Source organism: Limanda limanda, chromosome 4 (assembly GCF_963576545.1).
Source record: "Limanda limanda chromosome 4, fLimLim1.1, whole genome shotgun sequence".
Taxonomy (NCBI): Eukaryota; Metazoa; Chordata; class Actinopteri; order Pleuronectiformes; family Pleuronectidae; genus Limanda; species Limanda limanda.
In genome coordinates this window covers 7973229-7994797 of record NC_083639.1, presented here as the reverse complement: position 1 = coordinate 7994797, position 21569 = coordinate 7973229, and the positions used below count along the sequence as shown (strand labels likewise).

Sequence of the window (21569 nt, the reverse complement as noted above, 5' to 3'; positions counted from 1 at the left end):
TTTTCATTCCCACATTCTCCTCCTCCAAAACAGGTAAAAGAAACACTCCAGACGTCATCAATAGGTCACTTAAGAAAACAATTTGCTTTCTATTTTTTTTTTTCTTACGATCACACTATAGCTAAAGCTGGGATGTATATGCCATGTCACCTTAACTGCATCAAAAGCCAGGTTCAAGGAACATGATTTTTTGCCTGATTTTCCAGTGTCCAATGGTTTTGGAAGTCGCCCAAAATTGGATCCAAAGCGGCGTTCGATCAACAGTCGCTAATCGCTTCTGTATGAATTCTTCACAGACACGATTTCAGCCAAATCACGACAGTTACAGTAAATCTGGATGCAGGATGCTTAGTTAGAGTATGAGCCACACAAAGTAAAGCATGTAAATGTGTAATTATCAAACATAAAATTATGACCAATCATGAGGCAGTCTCAGCTGTCAATCATGAACTTTCACACCATTTAAAAAATATATAAATAACTTCCAAAATGAACATTTGAACAAACAGAGTGATAGGAACTTACTAAAATGACAGAAATCATCTTTGAGAGAAGTGTATTTACTTTTTAGTTTGGTCCATGTCCCATCAGCTAACATGGAGGTGGTGGAATTAATGACTTATAGTGCAGCGAGCGGTCATTTAAACTTTGTTGCCCCAGGAACAGGCTGAAATGTATTAAGCTGCCGGATGAACCTACACTTTCGAAAAAAAATCTTCATGAAGGAATATTTAGGAATATTTGTGCAAACACTGTGGCGTTGAACTACATCTTCTCCTGCATCTTTGAAAACGTTGCATCCTTTGTTTCTCTCACATAATTCCCCCATTAGCATTAGCATGAAATCCGACCGTGCGTACAGTAACAGGAAGAAACGGTGGATAATTGGGTGTGTAACTCGAAACAGAAGGAGCGCTGGTAGTTCCCTCGGAGCTGTGCCGCTGAATAAATTGCTTGTTTCTGTGATTGTATCTGTTGTTCTTTCAGGAGGAGCAGTGATAGATTCTGGGGCAAAGTCAAAGAAAACAACAACAGCAGCAGCAGCAAACTCAATCTGGCAGTGCTCCTCGGCAGTCCAGGACACCTTGCCCATGATGCATCAGCGGAGGGCTGACCTTGAGTGCTCGGCATTAAGGTCAGGAAGCATCATTAGTCCTGCTTCCCCGCTGCAAGGCTAAGAATAGGAGCAGGAACACAATCACTCACTCATCATCTCCATATATCTCTCTGTTCTTGCTTTGTTCTCACTCTGGTTCATTATTTTTTACATGTCAGGGATTTGCTGGAAAGACTGAAACAATTAAATCTCCCACTGTAATACATGTGGGCCTAAATGGGATTAAATGAGCAGCAGCCGAGCAGCTCTGCATCGAGTATCATTATCTCCGCTGCCAAATCGATACGCAACATGAATTGCATTGCCTCTCCCTTATTTAACACTCTGATCAAATAACACAAAAAAATTGTATACATTATTTTTGTAGTTGTTTACTCCGTCTGCTTCTTACCGATAATATTACATCGTAAGGAGCAGGTCACATATTGGCACGTGCACCATATACCTGCAGTTTGCCGGTAGAATAGCACCACTTTCCGTTATTCAGATAAATAATTGCGACCTGCTCTTTTGTGTAAAACGCGCTGCAAAATAACTTCTTACTTGACGGGAGCAAAGACTGTGTGTTTTTTTTTTAAGCACATACAAATCACCTGCCAGTAAAAGCCCACACCCTGCATCTCTGTTTCCCTCTCTTCAGTCCCTGCTGGGGCTCTGGCTCACAATCAATACCTTTCACCGCTAAGCCAATCTGCAATAATAAAGGCATTACAGACAGGGGGAAAAGAACACCAAATCTTATTAAATATAGGGAATTGGTCTCTTCCGTTCTACGTCTTCCTGTCTCTTGTTGCCTAGGTGAACAGGAAGCCGCTCCATTGGACGGGGCTGGCAGCCGTTGGATTGCTTCCTAAATGTTCCGGTGCGATCAACAGGCTCAGGATGGGCGCCGGTGCTGCTGGGTTACAGGTACAGTCTGGAGCTCAGCATTCTGCTCACCTCTCCTACCGGCCATGTATATTTCACAGGATTGTCTTTCATATTCAGTCTGTGGCTCAGCGGTGCACTCATCTTTATTTCATTTCGTGGCATTTTTTAATTTCAGCTGCGATTTTCTCTCTTTTGCTTCCCCGCCTCTCCTCCTCCACAACCACTGCCTCCACCCTTCCTGACAACCCCTTCTGCCGACTGAATCAGTAATGGCATTATGCATCTCGGAAGCTTTTAGCAAAAACAAACTAAGTCCGAGTCTGAAAAGAGGGGGATTCACATCGTGAGCATCAATGTGACACGTGCCAATTATTCTGTCTCACAATGAGTAGAGACCTGCAAACGTGCCACTGCGGCAACTCTGTCACATTGGTTTACACTCAGAAAAATTATATGTCATGGGAAAATTACAGGAAAGGAAGGTCAATTATTAAAGGCTCCGGCCTCCAAAACAAAACAATCCAACCAATTTTACCTTCATATTTCTAATGGTGTTAAAGTCCCAATTTTACGAGAGTAGAGTTCTAATTTGAGTCTACGTGACATGTTAGAGGGGGAATATTGGAGGATCAGTGTTGCATGTGTTACAACGGGGAATGTGGAGCATCTTATTCAGTTACACTTTAGAACAGATTTCCCAAATATCAAAAAATCTTTTGTAACAGGAATGTATCAGGAATCTGGAAACATGTGCAGGAAACTTTCTTTACTTTCTTACTTTCTTTGTCAAAAAATTATGACTGATGATTTATTACTTTATTCTAAGGATGCAAACATTTGACTCTTATTGGAGATCCATGTCTGTTTCATGTCTGTAGAACACTGATGGCACTGCTTACCACCTGCTCACCACCTGCTCGTCACCTGCTCATACATGTCATACATCAGCAGCAGGGACAGGGAGACTGATCAGAAGGAAGAACGCAGTCAAATACAAAGAGGTCCTTGAAGAAAGTTTGCTTCAGGGTGTGTGTGACCTGAGACTGAGGCGACGATCCACCTTTCAGCACGACAGTGACCCGAAGCAAACGGCCAAAACCAAGCCGGAGTGACTCCGGGACAAGTTTCTGCCCCGACTTTAACCCCACAGAACATCTGTGGACAACCAGAGGAGACTTTCTCAAGTAGAACCGAAGCTGTATTATCTGCCAACGGTGCTTCTACAAAGTACTGAAATAAGTACTCTGAATACTGTTGTAAATTACAGATTTCAGTTTCTGAGTTTTGATAAATTTGCAGACATTTCTAGAAGCATGTTGTTATAAAGTGTTTGTGGGTTTTGCATGTAGACCACTCGGCAATGATGTCCATTTTATTGATTTAAAATTGAATCTACAACACAAAGAAAAAGTGCAAAAGTTAAAGGGGCTGAAAATGTGTGAAGCTGGTAATACAGTAAATATAGTAACTATAGCTGTCAGATATAATAATATAGTCAAGTAAAAAGTATATTATTTCTGAATGTAGTGGAATTCGTGTGTAAAGTATTCAAATTAAGTGTTGACAGAAAACTTGAGAGAGGAAATGAGAAATCAAAATCATATTTTAACCACAGCTCCTTTTACCAAACCGATGAATTCAGCACACGATGTGAACATTATTCTCTCAGTTTTCCTGAACATCATCTTCTCCAGGAGCTTCAGAACGACGACAGAGCTCCTCAGATCGTCTCATTACAGTTGGCTCGCTCTCCAGGGGACAATTAACCCACAAACACAACAATCTAAACACACTCTGTTAGTTCTGCCAATATGCCCTCGAGTCAATGCAGCTCACTCTTGATTTTAGACACTTGTTTGTGGTCTTGGTAAAACTGCTCACAGGCTCTCTAGACAATCCCAATTAGCCGCTAATTAAAAACTATAATGGAGACGTTTTGATCGTACCAAGTCAATTTGAAGAAGGTAAGCCAAAATTAGATACATAACATGCTGTGTGTACAAGGTGATGCATTGATGATCACATAATAGTTTTTGGAGAATTTTACTAAAGAAAATGCAGAGTGGACTTTTCTGTACAGTGACCTCTGGCTCCTGCACAACCGCGATGATTCAGCCAAACGTTATTGAATTTCTCCCAGGCTTTTTTTTTTCCTTTTTAAAATACAAAGTTTGTTTCTCGTTTCTCATTGGGTTGTTTTTAGTAGCTTACCTGGTAAAGTAAATGTTCTTTGAACATAACAACAAAAAAAACATTAAGTACTAAGTACTAAAGCTGTGCATCATTACTGGCCGTGTGTTCCTTCCTGTACGAAGCACAAATTCAAACAGTGAACAGACAATGTGAGCAGGTAGGAGTTCCTCTACTGAGCCAAAAATAGATGTTTTCCTTTAATATGCTGTATTTTCATGACTATTTTAGAATTTTTCCTGCACAGTTCTTTTTTAACAAGCTATGAATGACAAAAAAGCAATGACCTCAATCCACAGCGACTCCTTCAGATGGCAAAATGCATCAATAAAACCAACTGAGAGAAAGAAGTAGACGACCAAACTTGAATTAATGTCACATAATACAGATTAAACTGTCAAACAAGCTGGTCACTGCATGATACTAGCAAAACCACAGGGGATAATTTTACACAATCTTATTCTTGGAGGAGAAAAACAGGATAATTTCTCTCAATCTTCTTAAACAACAGTTAATGGCAAGGTTGTAAAACAACAACAATGATTGAAAGAATCAATTATTTAAAGCACTGGTGGACACCACAAACCCTAATATACATCAGTTTGCATTGCCTCAAAAAGTCAAACTATAAATATAAATGCATGTAGCTTAAAAATACATAAGCATGCACTAATTTAGATTTGTGAAATTGCCCGGTGCATCAAAAATAAGTAAATGTCTTTGGCTTGAAAACCAAATTGTGGAAATTGGTCACTGATGAGACATTTTCAACTTTTTCATGTCATGCAGACATCAAACCCACTGCACGGACCATAGGGTTTGTATTGCACATATATATATATATATATATATATATATATATATATATATATATATTTAATTAGCTGTGTGTCAAATAACGGCCTTTTGTGATGCCTAATAATAGAAAGCAATTGTCCAAGAAATAGTGTAACACAAATCCACTATTGCTTATACATATGAAAAAAACATCTGGCTTAAAGGATTGACACGTCTTTACCTGACATGACATTCAGTCTAATCTATGAAACAAGTATGAAATTATTTGGCTCAGAATGTAATCTCCACAACACTGGGATCGTGAATGGGAAGGAGACACTGGGATTTGATATCGCAATAAAAAACAGGAATGAAATCATGAACTAAACCATTTGGCAACAGAATCTAATCTTTGCTACATCAGACGAAGCAAAAGAAAGCGGGAGGGTGGTATCTCAACAAAGAGGAATTGTTATTACAGAGGAAAATCAATTCAAAACACCGCAGACACCAGCACTGTTGTACTGTAGGTAATATTAATGTGGTCTAAAACACACATCCATGGTTAAAAACACAAATTAAATCCCAAAGCCTTTTGTAATCCATGTCCTGTACAAAGATAATAACTGGAGCAGGTAGTGCATCTCATAAAAAATTTAAATAAAGGAAACGTGGGGGAGGAATGTGATTTACGGAATTGATATGGGTGACACGAGGGGGCTTGGATTAAACATCGGAGAAAATTACAAAAAACATTTATCAGCAACATTCATTTGTAAATCTCATTTTAATCTCCATTTAGTGGATGTGGCAATCTCCAAATAATGCATATCCAGTTAAATACGAATAGCTTTGCCTGATGGGATTTTGTAAGACGTGATAAACCTTGAGACACACAATTACGTGGGAACAGAATTTGTGGACACGTCATTTTTGATATCACTCTAAGGTTAAGTCCTCAAGTCGATCACAAGAATGATGTTCAGGCTTGTAAACTACACCATAAATTCTGGGGGCGAGTCATTTCTCCGAGTGAGGTTTTACACATTCAAGGTCCACACAGGGAATTTTGATACCAAACCACTGCACAGGTATGTATATACAGAAGTACGTTTTCTTTTTTTTAAGTTCTTGGCAGTTCTACAAGGCAACAGAGTGATCAATCTTTCACGGATATCTTTTTAATCTTTTTCTTTCTGTCCTTGTGTGTGCATGCGTTTGATTTATGTGACTCAGCAGGCCGACACGATGGACACGAGGGTCTCTCTCAACACCGCCGGTCTCTAAATAGTCGGCTGTCTGATGTAGAAAGACACACGAGATCACGCTGGCCTCCTTATCTTCTGCGACGAGAAAACATCCAAACACACAGGGCGACGGAGAAGAAATGAAAAGGAAATGAACACAGAGAAAACAAAAGGAGTTAAAGGAGGAGAACGGTGTAAGTAGTGGAGGACGGAGAGGAGAACTGAACATGACTGAGTCTATGCAAGCTGCTCTAATGGGCTGTACTGTGTGGCACGGTATAATGCAAAGGTCTGTCACCATCTTGGGGCGTTCAGAACAAGTTGCACGTCTTTATTACATGTCAGCATTTGACCTGGTTAGTTGTAGTTTCACATTGAAATGCAGGGAGTGGGTTTAAGACTTTGTGTGACGTATGTACATTCTTTCTTTATCATCTACTTAGGCTGCGTCTACCTATACATGACATTGATTGGTTAGTAGATGAGGATGTGTTTTTCATGTTATTCATGTGTTATCAACTAGGGCAGTAGCGTTTCTGGTAGAATGGAGAAAATTAACGAACCAGCTTATTAACATTGTTGCCCCTGTAATATCAGTTTGGTCTAACTACCAGCAGCACCAACTTCAGGCGCTGTACTCAACACTAGTTCGAATGCACCAAATGAACGTCCTCTTCATCAAACATTTCACCTTCAGAGGCAATGACTGAAAGCACTGCTGCAAACCTGGTCAAGTCAAACTCTGATTCTTCTTCTATTGCTTAATTCTGTCTCAGCAATTGGTCAAAAAGTCCAAACTGTCCAGTTGTGTTTTCACACTGCAAACAAATTGAAACATTTTTTTCAGTTTCATCTAGACTGAGACCACCTCTTTGTGTTCAACACAATTTTGGTCCATTGGTTCAGACCATAAACCAAGGCCGGTTTGACACCTGTTATTTTGGTTTGAGTAAATTGAAAAGTCAGAAGATCCAGAATAAACAAAGTAGGCGTGAACAATGTCCTTAGTTTAACATGAATGAGGAACTTCAGCGTTTCTTTCTCTTCACCTCTGCTCAGGGACGGTTTTTGAATGTTGAAGTTCATTGTGAGAATGTACAACTTTGGACCATATTCAGTCTTGTTGTTATTTGTCTTGTAAAATTCTGACAGGAGGTAACTTGACTCCACAGTAGTAATTCTGTAAATAAGTAAATACATACTTGGACTCAATTTTACTCTCTGTGTCACTGGTTGAACAGCGACCATCACTTATTTCTAAAAATATGTTTCAATAGAAAAATATTTTTGGGGATATAGACATTCTCTGGAAATCAGCTCACACTGTGTAATATGCAGAGAAGATATGTATCCTGTGGCATAAAAACCCAATTTATTTCAATATCAAGTGTCAAATTCGGTTAACGTAAAAAAAAAAAAAAAAAAAACTAGGGCATTGTGTTTGTAACTGAATTGTTTGTTACACAGAAGGGAAACAAAGACACGTGGCAGTTAGTGCAGGATTGGTCATCTGGATCACAGAGCTCGCAAATGAACTGGATTCGCTCAAGCGACAACTCATCACCGCCTGAACTGTAGTTGCTGAACTTCATGCACTCATGCAACATATTTCTCTCAAGCAGACATGCACTGGGCGTCTGAGGTTATACTTTTGCCAAATCCTCAGCCCAAAGTCCTGAGGAGACGAGGAAGAGTATAATCAGCATTCCCTGGCTGGTCCTGGAGGGATAACACCGTTCTGCTGTCTCCTCTCCTTGTTTATGCTGCATTACATTGTTCACACTCTCCTCAGCAGAACATGCTGAACACGGCCCTCTGCAGCGAGATGTCCAGCCTCTCGCTGGTGGAACATATGTGTCTATTTCTCTGTCTGTCGCTCTGTCTGCCACTTCCTACCCCCTCATTCTCCGCCGGTCTGTTTCTCGAGGTTCCACATTATGTCCCTGTCACTGGCTGGTCATGTCGTTACATGCAGTTTGGGGCCTGGTCCAAGTGTTTGCCAAGGGGAGGGTGACATCTGGTGAGCAAAGTGAACTGAGGCTTCAGGAAACCAGTTCCATTTGCGGGCGTCTGACCGCGGCACACAAAGAAGAAGCTTATTTTGGACACGAGCATGTGTGACCCGACTGTGACTCTAAATGAGTGAAGAGGAATGCAGTTCCAGTTATCTTTAGAAAAGTCAAAGTCAGTCAGAACTTTGAGACATAATGAGATAACGAGGTGGGATTTTGGTATTACCCAAATTTCTCTCATTTAGCATCAATATTCATTTTAAACCTTTCCTCAATTTTAAAATTTGCAAAGAACCATTTATTCTGCATTGTAGATCTAATTATGAGAATTATTCAGGATCTGCATTCCCTGTAGTTCAATCCCCACAAAGCTACTGCATCAAGGAAAAACTTCAAGGAGATAGTTTTGGTAAAATGTGACAAAACTTTCAGCTTGAGTAAAAATCAATGCATCTTCCAATCTTGCCCAATATTTGAACAGTGAAATTGTGTGTTGGTGTCTTCCAAGAATAATTCCAAAGAAATCTGTGAGCTTGATCTAAGGATAAGGTTTGGTTAGTTGTTACTTAAATTCATCTTTAACTGTATAATATGATCATATAGAACAAACAGCCAGTTGAGTGACATGACCCTCCATTCATATTATAAATGATCTGTCCATGTTGTGGGGGTAACATCTGATGTTTAAGGTGGATCCAATCATCAGCAGCGAAGGGATTTTGTTCTACACCAGCTGACCGTGATTCTTTATTTGCAAACAGCAAACACTTCGCCAGCCTTGTCAGAACCGAGTGAGTGAACAAAATTTGTGGGCTAGTTCTACAAGGCTACTCACTTATTAGAAACCTCCACTTTGACAGCTAGAGCCCGTAAATATTATTCTCACGATCCAAATCTGTAATAACATCCAAAGCGCGAAGTGCTAAAATGCATGTCAAGGTCCTCTAACACACACTGACAGCTAAGCTCTGCATGAGGAGAGTAATGAAATTTGCCAATGTGAGGGATATAGATGTGAGATGATTTTCTCAAGTTCAGTTTGCGATGTACTCCTCTCCCTCCTCAGCACTTGGCCTAGACTCCCTCCCCAGCAGCTTCCTCTGGGCCAACTTGGACCAAGTTAAAGGAGAGAAAGTCTACCCTCACCGCCTCCACACACACGCCATTGCTTGCCTCCTGCCATCTATTGCCTCGTCCCCCCCCCTTGCTTCTTCAATGCTCAGGCTAATTAACTAAAACCCAAGCAGAGATTTTATATAATTCAGCAGTGAACTGCCATGTCTCGATCCGGAGACACCCAGAGAGAAACATGGTGACGGGAGCCAGAAACCACCAGGACAGAAAAATGGAAAAATAAACCTCTTTTTCCAGTGTATGAGGAGCTGGAAGCTGAAACTATGAAATTCTCCTCACATATTTTATTTCTTCAAGGGCTACATTTTAATCAGACAGACTGCGGGCCGGGCATGACCAGTATCAAGACAGGGGAGCGGGGTATAGAGGAGGAAACGAAAAGAGCAATGCAAGAGGAGGAGAAATGGGGCAAAGGAATGAAAGATAGAGACTCGATTGTGAAGGTTCTGACAGGCAGGTGGCAGGTTAGAGAGGTGCAAGATGAGAGACAGTGAGAGGGAAAGACAGAGGAATAGACTGAGAGGTGCAGGAGATCTGTGACCAAATGGCTGTGCCGAGTGTTCGCAAATCTCCTGACAACTCTGCATTAATCCTGAGTCCAGCAAACAATATAAAGAAAGTTTTGACATGCGGAAACAATCCGGAGAAAACAAATGAACTAAATAAAACCAGCTTCAACAGGCGTATTGTCTTGCTTTCTTCTGAATAATGCATCCCATGTAACTCCTGCAATTCTGAAAAGACAAAAAAGGATGCAAACAAGACTCCATTATTACATGTCTGAAAAAAAAAACAACAGCATCAAATCCCTGACATTCTGATATGTCCAGTGGATTTACACCGGATCTTGTATTTATTAAGATTGTGTGATTCCGAGGTGGCTTAGTGTGTGAAGGTGGACACCAGCCTCACTGGGTTACTTATGTCTTCTTATTCCCTCTCACGCTGTAGCTGTTTTCCAATAAATTCAATGCATGTCTGAATTAATGCATTACAAGCCACGCTGGAGATATTAAAAAATGATAAAAAAACTAATCCCTCCTCCACAGTCCCATCTGTGGCAGCCGGGTCTTCACGCTGAGCTGACCCTGAGCATTCTCTGCCGTCTGCACCGTGAGTTATGATATTTGGTGTCGCTCGGATTACACTTTAATATTTCATACATGCACACAATCCTCTTCTACACTCTCCGCCATGCGTGTCACTATTACTCACAAGGTGTTGTGAAAGCATAAAGCTAACTATGTATGTAACAGGGAGGGTACATGTGTGGAAACCCAGAAAAATAAAGTCAAGTCGGTGCAGTATATATGGAGGTAATTACAAACAGTGCACATACCAACACACGCACATACACACCCTGCCGTTTTCTTCTGATTGTGCAACACTACAGTGCTCCATTGAGTCTGTCTCTCACACCAGTAAACACATGTGAACGCATCAGAATACAGATCGCTCGCACCAAATAGCAAAAGTATGAGGCGCAGCGTGTTGCCTCCCAGAGGGGGCCGAGACTAGGCAACACATTGACCACGGGCAGCGGCGCCGTGCCATAACTGGTGGCCCCCCCCGAGAGCCGAGCTCCTCATCATGCATGTATGAAACAAACACGTTGCCCGTCATCAGGAGCCAAACGTCCCTTCTGATCTGATCTATTTCCAATGCTCGACTCTGCTCCTCGCAGCCAGGAAAAGAGAGAGAGAGAGAGGAAGAGCAAGAGAGGGGTTGGGAGAGAGAGAGAGAGAGAGACACTGCTCACATCGTGATGATGACTGGGGACCTCACAAAGTGGAGCAACATCAGTAGAGCGATCCAAAGTAGGGCTGACCACTTCACACCCAGAATCCCCCTCTGCTGCTTTGTTTAGGTCTCGCAAAAAGAGGGCAACAACAACCAAACACTCGGAGTGAAGATTCAGAAGAACTAATAATTGAATACATTACTGAACCAAATAAACTAAAACAAAAAAAAACATTTCCTCCACAAAAAGAAAAGAAAATGGCAACAGGGTTTTCAATATGATAGACACCTGCAAATTTTCATCCTAATACCAAAATGATACCTGGATTTCGGGATGTGACCCAATCTGCCTGACGACTGACAGAAACTGACTTTTGTGTGACTCGCTCACTAAATACTTTGGTCAGCCAATCAAGTCATTCAGTCCAAATAAAATGATTGGCCGTGTTTCTTACAGTCATGCGAGGGCCACAGACACCAGCTTTATTAGTATTTAGACAACTTTACTTATTAATCGCTCTGGAAGTTAGAACGATTTCAACAAATTAGATAAAAAGTGTCACAGATGCTGCCTTTAATCTAGCTAGTGTTTAGCTTAGTAATGTTAAGTTGAACCTGGATTCCATCTTAGTTCGTCATGCTGCCTTGCTAAAATTTGCAAATTAGCTCTGAAGTCAAGGTACAGCTGAGCTTGATGGAAGTTTTCCTTCTCTTTGGTACATGACCAAAGTACTGGAAACTATTTTGACCCTATTAAAAGTGATGGGATCACCAAAATTAACAACAATTGTTGGACCAAATGATTTTTTTAAATGTAATAAATCTGACTAGACATTTCAATACCAAAAAACTGCACTGGGGTTTGTTACTCACTCCTGTAAAATAAATCTCAGGCTCCTAATTGAAAATAGTTCACTGAGAAATTTTTGAGTTAAAATCAGCGGTACAAATGAGGGATGAAAAAGTGGATTTGGTTGTGGAGCTTCTCTCTGCTCTTCCCTCCTGTTCAGGACAATCTGCACAGGATGGCTGTCTGCCCTTTTGACTGGCAGCATAACAGGGCCATCCGCTGGAATGTCCCTTTATCAGCTTCAGCTAAGTATTCATCTTCTCACCCTGCCATCATGGCTGTAATACCTCAATGGTAATGTTGCTCTTTGTTTATCACACCTCTGTTACGACGACATAGAACAATGCACTCCTGTACCGCATGTTCCTTTTTTTACCTCTCGGTTGTTTACATGTGTTTCTGTGTGTGCTTGCGGATAATTCACTCCATCTCCATTCCATGCATGCATGTCTGTGTCACATATATTTATGGCAAACACATAACAAGGGATATTTTCAAACTGATTCCTATTCAGGCGTTATCGCCTCCTCAGACAATCCCTGTTTTTGCCCCCAACAGCTCGTCTCAGAGAGCAATTTCCCACAGTCTCTCCATAAGGCCTGGTGAGTCATACACAATACCATTGTAATAATGGTAGCCCATTCATTGGGGTAGGCATGGAGCATTAAAATGCTGGGCGAGTTTGTGTTCTGCACAGTAGAGCTCAGTTCGTGACAGAAATCAGGCCCAAGAGGAAAAATCATAGAAACGGATAATGTCCCAAACACTAGAACAATACAAACACAGAGTTTTACACAATTAGACTACCTGCTTGCTCTCTAATATCCCAGAAACAATTCAAAGATCTCTGACAATCGCTATCATCAACACCTCCTGAGCTGGCAGTTACATAGAGAGCTTTGACCAGGAGACGCGAGACCCTCTCGGGGCAGAGGCAGCAGCTGTCCACAGGCCTTCACCTCCAGATGATCCTGGCAGGGAAATTCACGTGGTCTGATGTGGAGCCCAATGTTCTGCTTGTGACTGACTAACCATGGCTTCCCTGTCGCCCTAGAAATAACTTCTCCAACAACATGTCAGGCCCATTTTGTGCTCGTGTTGAAAACGGCTCCCTTAACTGTTTGTTTCCACTGCGATCCAGTGAATGAATGAGCTAAGCCTATCATCATATGGTTTGAAATGATCTGTGCTTCCTTGATGCCAAGAACAGAGCAGTTGTGTGGCTGAGGTGTGATGTTAGTTATATGTATACAAACAGTTTAACTGTTATTTTATCCACTGACACTCAAACAGACTGACTTTATACTGCTCCTACATTCGGATACATCATCTAAACTGCTGCCTGTGCACAATTCATCCATTCAGTAGCATTATGGCCTGAAGCAAAAACAGTGGGAGTATTCATACCACAATTTTTGCATTTGCGTGCTTTTGATATTTTCATTTAAATATTAAAGTTTAAGGTGAATACACTATGTTAAACTACTGTCTTTACTGTTATTTTATTATCATCACTATATTTTAGCGGTGATGGAAGCTACAAATACCAGTTGCTGCTACAGTTTTGATATAATTGTGCTTTTTACTTAATTACCTTTTACTTTCACTTTATTTTATGGGAAAACACTCAAGTCTACTATGTTTGACAGCTCCAGTTACTAGAGCTACTATTGTTGTGATTTATTGAGGGTTTGCTGAGTAAACGGTTTTGTTTTTCATAATTACACCCCAAAGTACCTCCACCACTCCAACGTGTTATTTTAGCACAATAAAAAAGATAGCGCAGACAATTAGAACCAATTATGACGTGAATGGTGGTAAAGAATAAAAAATGGATAATAAAATACACTGTAATTTAAAATGAAAAAACAAAAGCAGTACATGAATACTGAGTAATTGTCGTGGGACCATTAACGGTAAGAGCACAGCAGAATATATAGAGTATATACAACCGTGGCTATAACCATCAGACCATTCTCCATAATGAGTACTTTAAATACTTGAAGTACATTTGGGTGATTATGCTTTTTCAAGATTCCAAATGCGAGGCTTTTACTTTTAAGATTTAAGTTCCTGAATATTTCTTCCACCACTGCCTTTAAGTTATATTGGTTGAACAAGCTGCGCCAATGCAACAGTTATAGGATTCTGACATGTTGTGAAGGGTGTGGCTGTAACCTGACGTGCCAGATGGTTTGTTACACGGAACCATCTGGAAGACTTTGCTTAAAAAAAAACAGTTGGGAAAAATGACAGGCGCTCTTAAAAAAACTCACTTGGCAGGTGATTGGACGAGCCATCTGTCTATCACTGTCCATCACAGCGGCTCCAGCGAGAAAACATCCCTTCCAACAAGAGAAGCTTTCAGGGCTGTTCTCTCCTCTTTCTCTGACAACTGATGCAACAGCAGCATCCCAATAACCTTGTTAGGAGCCGATGTCGTGGTTTAATGTTATTTCTCGTCCACCATCACACCTGAGACACGCTCCAAACCGCAGGTCCTCGCTCATCGGAAGACGATTTGTTCCGAACCACTGTGGTTTGGCCATGAGCGAATAGCTGGGGGCCTGACAAGATGGATTCTCCCTCCTCACCCTCCCGAGGTTAGGGTGCAGCAGTTCAGTCAAGAAAATGTTTTAAAGAAAACATTATTCATCCTGCTGAGGGTCGAGCTTTTTTTTAAAGTCAAATAGAAAGTTCAGCCTTCCTCCTCAATTATTTTCACACAGTGCTTTAGTGCTACACATCATTTTTGTATTCATATTTATTTGGTTGGGCAGTCAAGCACCGCATAATACCAGCATTCCAATAATCTGTCCAGAGAATGTGAAAATTGTCGGTATTACATGTGACATGTTTCATATGCAGGCACCACACCGAGTCGTGTGTCTGTGGCTAGAGCTTCCAGTCCTGTTCCTTCACAGTGATTTGATTTAACAAATTCAGTCAGTGAAACGAGTGAACAAAAAACCAACACATTTCGTTGTATCTGAAAACCGCAGTGGTGTGTTTAACATCTTATATTAGCTCGACCTTTTCTACAACACAACAGAAGCCAAGACAAGGCAGGAAGGGGGTTATCTTATTTAAATGATCAGCTTCTGTTTCTCTGATTTACATGATTTTTTTCTTTTCCATCATAAAAGCTTCAACCAATCGCCCGTGTTATTCGCACAAAAACAACCATCTGGCATTCATACCCCTGTCAATACAAAGCAAAGCAAAACTCCTCAGGCAGCTGGAGACTAGTATATTCAATTAATTAGAAAAAATAAACTTTATCAGTGCACACTCATATGTTCACATCTATATTTACATTTGTATTTGTTTAAAAGTAGTTTGACAGCTAAGATTTGGTGTAATGTAAATGGGGGGGCTGATCTAGATGGAGGATAAATGGAGGAATGTCTGTCCGTCCATCCTTTGATTCAATTCAGTTGTCTAATCAAATTCAAACTTTATGGCTGCTTTGCTAAGGACACTGTGGTAGTGCGGGTCGTCCTCTAACCAGAAGGTCTGCAATTCGATCCCCATTTCCTACATTGAGCTGGATACTGAACCCCAACTTGTCCCTGATGGCTGTGCCGGCAGTGTATAGGATGTGGGATAGATAAAAGTGCTGCACTTAGAAGCACTGTATGAATGTGTGTGTGATTAGATGGATGGCAAATCTGTTCTGAAAAGCTCTTTGAATGGTCATCAAAAAATAGAAAAGTATAAAGAATTTATATTTACAATTTACAAGAACAATGTCAAGTTTTTCAGGAGAATAATCAACAGACAACTTGGTATCCAGTGCCGATTGTTCCAGAAGTCTAGAGACCTCATCCTCAAACTGGTTCCAAAACAGTGAGAACACCTTACTTCCTCAGTTTCCTGTTCCTGCCCGAAGCTGGACCTCAACCCCAGCGTTTCAACATGACACATCTGTTCTGCTTCAGACTGGCTGCATACAAGTAAGTAAATGAGGTCATGTGATATATTTACTTTCAAGTGGCCGCTGGATGACTCCACTCTTTTTCCTCGACATATCATCATGCTCCTCTCAGCTTTATGTGGAAACTTTGCTTTTTTAAAAGCACTTTGAGACACACACTCACAAAACAAACACGAACCTATATACCCCTGATTCACTCTTCTCTTGACTTTCAACAACCTCTGGTTATTTACAGTGAGGCTCCATAGGACCAGAAGAGGGGGAGGAGTGGAGTGTATAGATGATAAAATGCAGCTACCTACACTCCCCCTACCTGTGCATGATGTTGTCGTTTCCTCTGCACTGAAGATGACAGAATATATACAATATTGAAAAAGGTTGTGTTATATAGTTTGAATGTAAATTCACAAGTGGATATAGAAACATCGTCACATAAAAATTACACAAATGAGCAGAAACATGAAAGAGTGGGGATCAGTGGGTAAATATAACTGCATACTCACATACACAACCCAAAACCTAAACCTATAAAAGTAAATGTACATACAAACTGTAGGTAAGACTAGTAATATTAAGACTTACTTTTTTTTCTGCAAAACCAATACATTTACTTTCTGAGGTAGTTTGCAAATAATACGTATGGTACTTATGGACTTTAACTTTTACGTATTTTTAATAATTGCTATTTTTTAAACATTTCTTCGACCAGTAATCATATTATTCACACACACACAAACACACAGACACAAACACACACACACACACACTCACACACACACACACACACACACACACACACACACACACACACACACACACACATACACACACACACACACACACACACACTCACACACTCACACACACAGAGGCTTCTAAATATGAATGTGTGACCCAGGAAAACCTTTAACATCTGCACATCAACACATTAACAGGTGGATCCAGCAGGAAATGGAGCGAACACTGGGAGCAGGTCTGTTTAACAGTGAGAGCAGTAGCAGCAGCAGCAGCTCTGTTCATGCACCTCACAGGTTCTGGATTCTCTTCTTTTGTGTGCTATAATAAAACATTGGCTTTATCAATAGTTTCAGACATAATTCTCCCTTTCTAAGAACTTCAGGTGCAGTCAAGCAGTCAGTCAAACGGAAGGTGTTTGGAGTTGGCACCACCAAAATATTGCCTCCGTAGTTTTCATTTCTGAGCCTGCTGTTGCCTCCATTATTATAACTGGATACCTATTGTAGAAAAGTAGAGGGATTATGATGCAATTATTGCACACACCTTACTTTATCCTCTTTAAGTTTGAAAAATAACAATTTAATTCAATCGCTAAAAATGCAATTATATATGTTATATATGAATGTCTGCAGTCGACGCTCGTGCAAAGCAGAAGCCACAAGTCTGTAATGATGTTTTATTTCACATTAGTCTAAAACATAGGACATGCTCACACATTCAAATTAAATTCTCTTCTCTCCTCAAGGCCAATACAAAGCCTGGGGTGGAACTATTCGCTGAACCGAGCAAGTGATGGCTTATTTTAAAAGTAATGGCTTGTCAAAAGTGGAGCAGAGAGCCCTTGAAAGGGGGAGAAAGCAAATTAATAAAAATGGATCGTTGCTTCACCTTAAGCAAACCATGTTAGAATTCACTAAAATACTGTATGAATCTGTGCCATTTTTTTTTACGGTTAAAGAACGCTTTGATCTGCGGGAACAATTTCAGAGGCAACAGATATAGCAGTAATGTGATTGCTTCTGTCATCATGATTCAACAGATTACACATCTAATCGGTTTGTGAGGGGAGAATATAATTTGCACAGATTACAGACCAGTGGGGCCTCCTGCCTGTTGGAACTGGGCTGCTTGACGGTTCGGATGATCCAAAGACAGACAGATGGACGGAGGGAAAAGACGCAGCGAGTAGGAGGGAAACCACCAACCACCTTGTCTAATCCCTGCTGGAAAAACATCTGATCCTGCTCTTCTGATGGTTCATAGATTTATTTTTCGCTTTCCCCCCCCCCCAAAATGGCATGAATAAGTGCGTAACATGTGGGCACAAGCACGAGGACACACAGCAACTGGGTTTCACATACACAATTTCCCGGGACAAATACAAAGACTGCCGAAACGCAAAGCTATGCAGAATATGAGAGACGTGATTGCAAGGGAAGTAGGACTATATATATAATGAAATTAAAGTGACTCAGTTGCTGTAATATCCCGGGGGTATACAGCTAGTTGTTTTATGGGGGGAGATAAGAGGATTTCGTCAGGTTGAGATGCCGGCTAATGCTATTGTTCCTACTGGGAGCATAAAACAGTAAAGAAGCTTTTCACACATCCTTTTTTCTGTTGTAGTGCTGTTACTGTAGATATCGCTTCAAAGTACGAGGTGTAAGGAATTACGATGTTGCAGCATTAGACGTCATAGGCAGGAAACAAAATTCATTTTTCGGTCTGATGTAAGAGCCCACCCACAAATTGTTCTCATCCAAGTATGTCAACACAAATTCGTTTTTTGGGAAAAGATCTATAAATTATATTCTGAATTTTTAAAATATAAACGTTGATGTTTAGAAGACGAGTCTCATCCTTTTCTCCCTTCGTCTCCTCGTCTTCACTTTGCAAATACTCACTTATGCACTCACACATGTGCTTCAACAGGCCTCTTAATGACTCTAAATGACCACTGAAGGTGGGTTTGTTCACAGAGACCACCAGATTCAGTTAGAGACACAGTCAATGTTTCCTTCTCCTCTTTCACCCTCCGCTTACTTCTACTGCCCCTCTTATCTATCCTCTCTTTCCTTCTGTCCGTCTTTCCTTCTGTCTTCACTGCGTCCTTTACCTCTTCACTTCCTAATCCCTCGAGCTAATGGTGCCTCCACGTCAGATTATGTCAGCTAAATCACTGAGTCATCTACACCAACGTGCCCGTTGAAAACAAACCAGATTCTTATCCTCCCTCACGCTTCAGGAAATAAAAGGGAAAAAGATCTAGCTTAAATCCAAATGGAGGATTTCTGGAGAGCGTGGCTGATCTAATCTAATACCGGGTTGAGCCTGGTGCTTGAACCTGAGTTGCACTCTTGTGCGGACGACGCACGGCGGTTCTACTTTTGCAGGAGACATGATTTGCATTCAATCTTCAGGAGACGTGAGGGTGTTATTACCTGTCACAATACAACCTCACCCCAATATGCCAGCAGCCTGTTTTAAAAAACCACACGTCACCAGTATGTTTCACCAGTATGTCGGCTACTGTTGGCCTCTAAGCAGTGAGGCTCCCCACCCGACCGCCCCCTGAGCTCTTTAAATCCTTACACTGCACGGTGTGACGACTGCATTAAGTTCTTGTTTTACACTTCAGGGCTGATTTTTTTTAAAGCTTTGTAAAAATAGCAGATTACAGAAGTCGTGTGATAACCGAAACCAGATTTCACAGTGTCAGCTTCTTTTTTTTTCTTTTTACAGCAATATTTGTATAGATACAGTCGGTGGTTTCTAATGAAAACCGGTCTTGGGGTAAAGTTATCCATAATGGAAGAGGAGCAGAGAAAGGGAGGAAAAGGAACAGGAAGGAGGAGGGAAAGGAAGGAGTCAGAGGTGAAGAAGAGGGAGGAGATGGGGAACATGGTGAAAGGTCATGTTTTTATTCTCTTTCATTTCTGGCTGAGGCCAAAGACACACTGTGTACAGATGCTGTCTCCTGGGACAGACAGACTCCCACAGCATTCGGTTGTATTGTGTTGCATTGTATTGTGTTGGGTGGTATTGAATTGTATTGTGTTCTGCTGTGTGTTGAGGTCCAGATATAATATCTCGGCTACATTATTACTGTCTAGTGTAAAGCAATCAGGAAAACACTCGTGCACAGCAGCCCAAAACGAGTGAACGCGCACGTACCCGCGCACACGCACGCCTTTAACCACAAATGATCAGCAGCTGCAGCAGCCAAACTACAGTTCGTGCGTAAAATAAGTATTTGCCACAACGATGCTGAGATAATAAAACAAGCCACGGGCGAGTTTGACTTCTGAAGAAAAAATTAGAGGAAGTCGCTGCGAGCGCAAGAAGATAAATAGATAAGCAGCAGTGCGTAAAGTGCGAGTGAGAGAGGAACAGCAGAAACCCGCGCGTCTGGAGATCGGGCAAAAGTCGCTCATGCGTTTCTATTTAAAATAATAAGAGAAAATAGAGCCCAAATCCCCCCTTTACAGGTTGCTGTATTTTAAACAGCTGGTATGGGTGTATAAAACTTTAAATTAAGTTCCATAGATGAAATATTTAAAGGAGACTTGAAGATACAGTTAGAATAAGGCGATATAAAAACAAACAGGTCACTCTGGATGTGGACAAATGGGTAAAATGTGTGAAACATTAGAAACAGTATCATTTTTTTCAGTGAACTGATTTCTGGCAAACTGACCCCTCTGACAGAAGAGGACAGGTGCTTCTCTCCAAACGCTTACATCTCAGGATGAGAAAAGATATTTTTAAGTTTCTGCTTTTTCTTCTAAGGATGAGAATAAACTCACCTTCCGTAGGATCCACTGGCAGAGGAGAACTATGGTCCAGCCAAGGACCTGCATGTCACCTTCCTTTACAGCGGACCACCCCGACAACAAAACAAAAAAACTACACGTCTCCCTGGATGGACATACAAAAAAAAAGACACAACGCCGAATCCAAGCAATCCCAGGAGGCAGGCGACGCTTCAAAAGTGTCGGAAAAGGAGATAAAACACGCGTAAAGTGTGTTTGCTCAGTCAGAGTCACAGTGGATTTCTGCGGACAAACTTTGCTCGGTGGCCTCACTTGCTCCGGTCCGGCTCATGTGGCGCATCCATGACGCGCGGCTCCGCTCATCGTGGACGTGAGGATGGAAGTTTGCGCGCAGACAGTTTGTGGAGGTGGAGGCGCAGAGCGGCTCTCACTGAAGATCTCCAGTGTTTTGGGAAGCTGACTGGTGGATTTGGAGAGATGAGATCTCGCTCTCACCCCCTTCTCTCTCTCCCTCTCTCTCTCCTTCCTTTCCCTACCACCCTCTCTCTCTCTCGTTCTCTCTCCATGCGCGCGTCACGGCGCACAGCGGCTCACATTTACTGGAATCAACACTGACCAACACTGCGTGGAGGTGATTTACTCCTGTCGGTGATTTGATGAGGAGGTGACTCTCCACCTGGTTCTGAGTCACAGAGGAAGCTGTGCATCAAGCCTCGTGAAAGTTAGAGCAGTGTAACCACAGAAAGAAAGAACGTGGTTGACTTAGAAATAAAACAAGGTCAATTCATCTGCTAGAGGATTGACAGAAAACGTGTTGGTTAATATTTTATTATGACATATTTTGAAGTAATGGTTTAGACAAAGATGCCCAAAATAATCAGGTCCTATCTTGACAAATGTGCGTTTTCCTTTGTCATACAAGATAAGAAGATGATTTGTTTGTGTGAAAATAGTTATAAATTATATTTCATAATATTGTATGGACTTAATAGCTACAGTCCCATTTCATAACTGCTCCCCGACATTTTATTCTGAAAAGGTTGATTTAATAATCCCATATTTTCATAGATAAATTCGATCTGTAGCTTTACATGTGTCTGTTTCTTTGTACAAAAACATCCATTCATGCATTCATCCATTCATCCATCCATCCATCCATCCATCCATCCATCCATCCATCCATC

The 21569-nt window shown here is 41.2% G+C and overlaps 1 protein-coding gene across 1 annotated transcript in view; it reads right to left on the bottom strand.

Annotated features, from left to right (window-relative positions):
* The window catches only part of LOC133000536 (neurexophilin-2), a 37212-nt gene extending 16740 nt beyond the window's left edge, over positions 1–20472 (bottom strand). Inside the window, exon 1 of the mRNA XM_061070482.1 lies at positions 20419–20472. Coding sequence (XP_060926465.1) covers positions 20419–20472 — 54 coding nt within the window. The remainder of the gene's footprint in view (positions 1–20418) is intronic.
* Positions 20473–21569: the final 1097 nt, after the last annotated feature.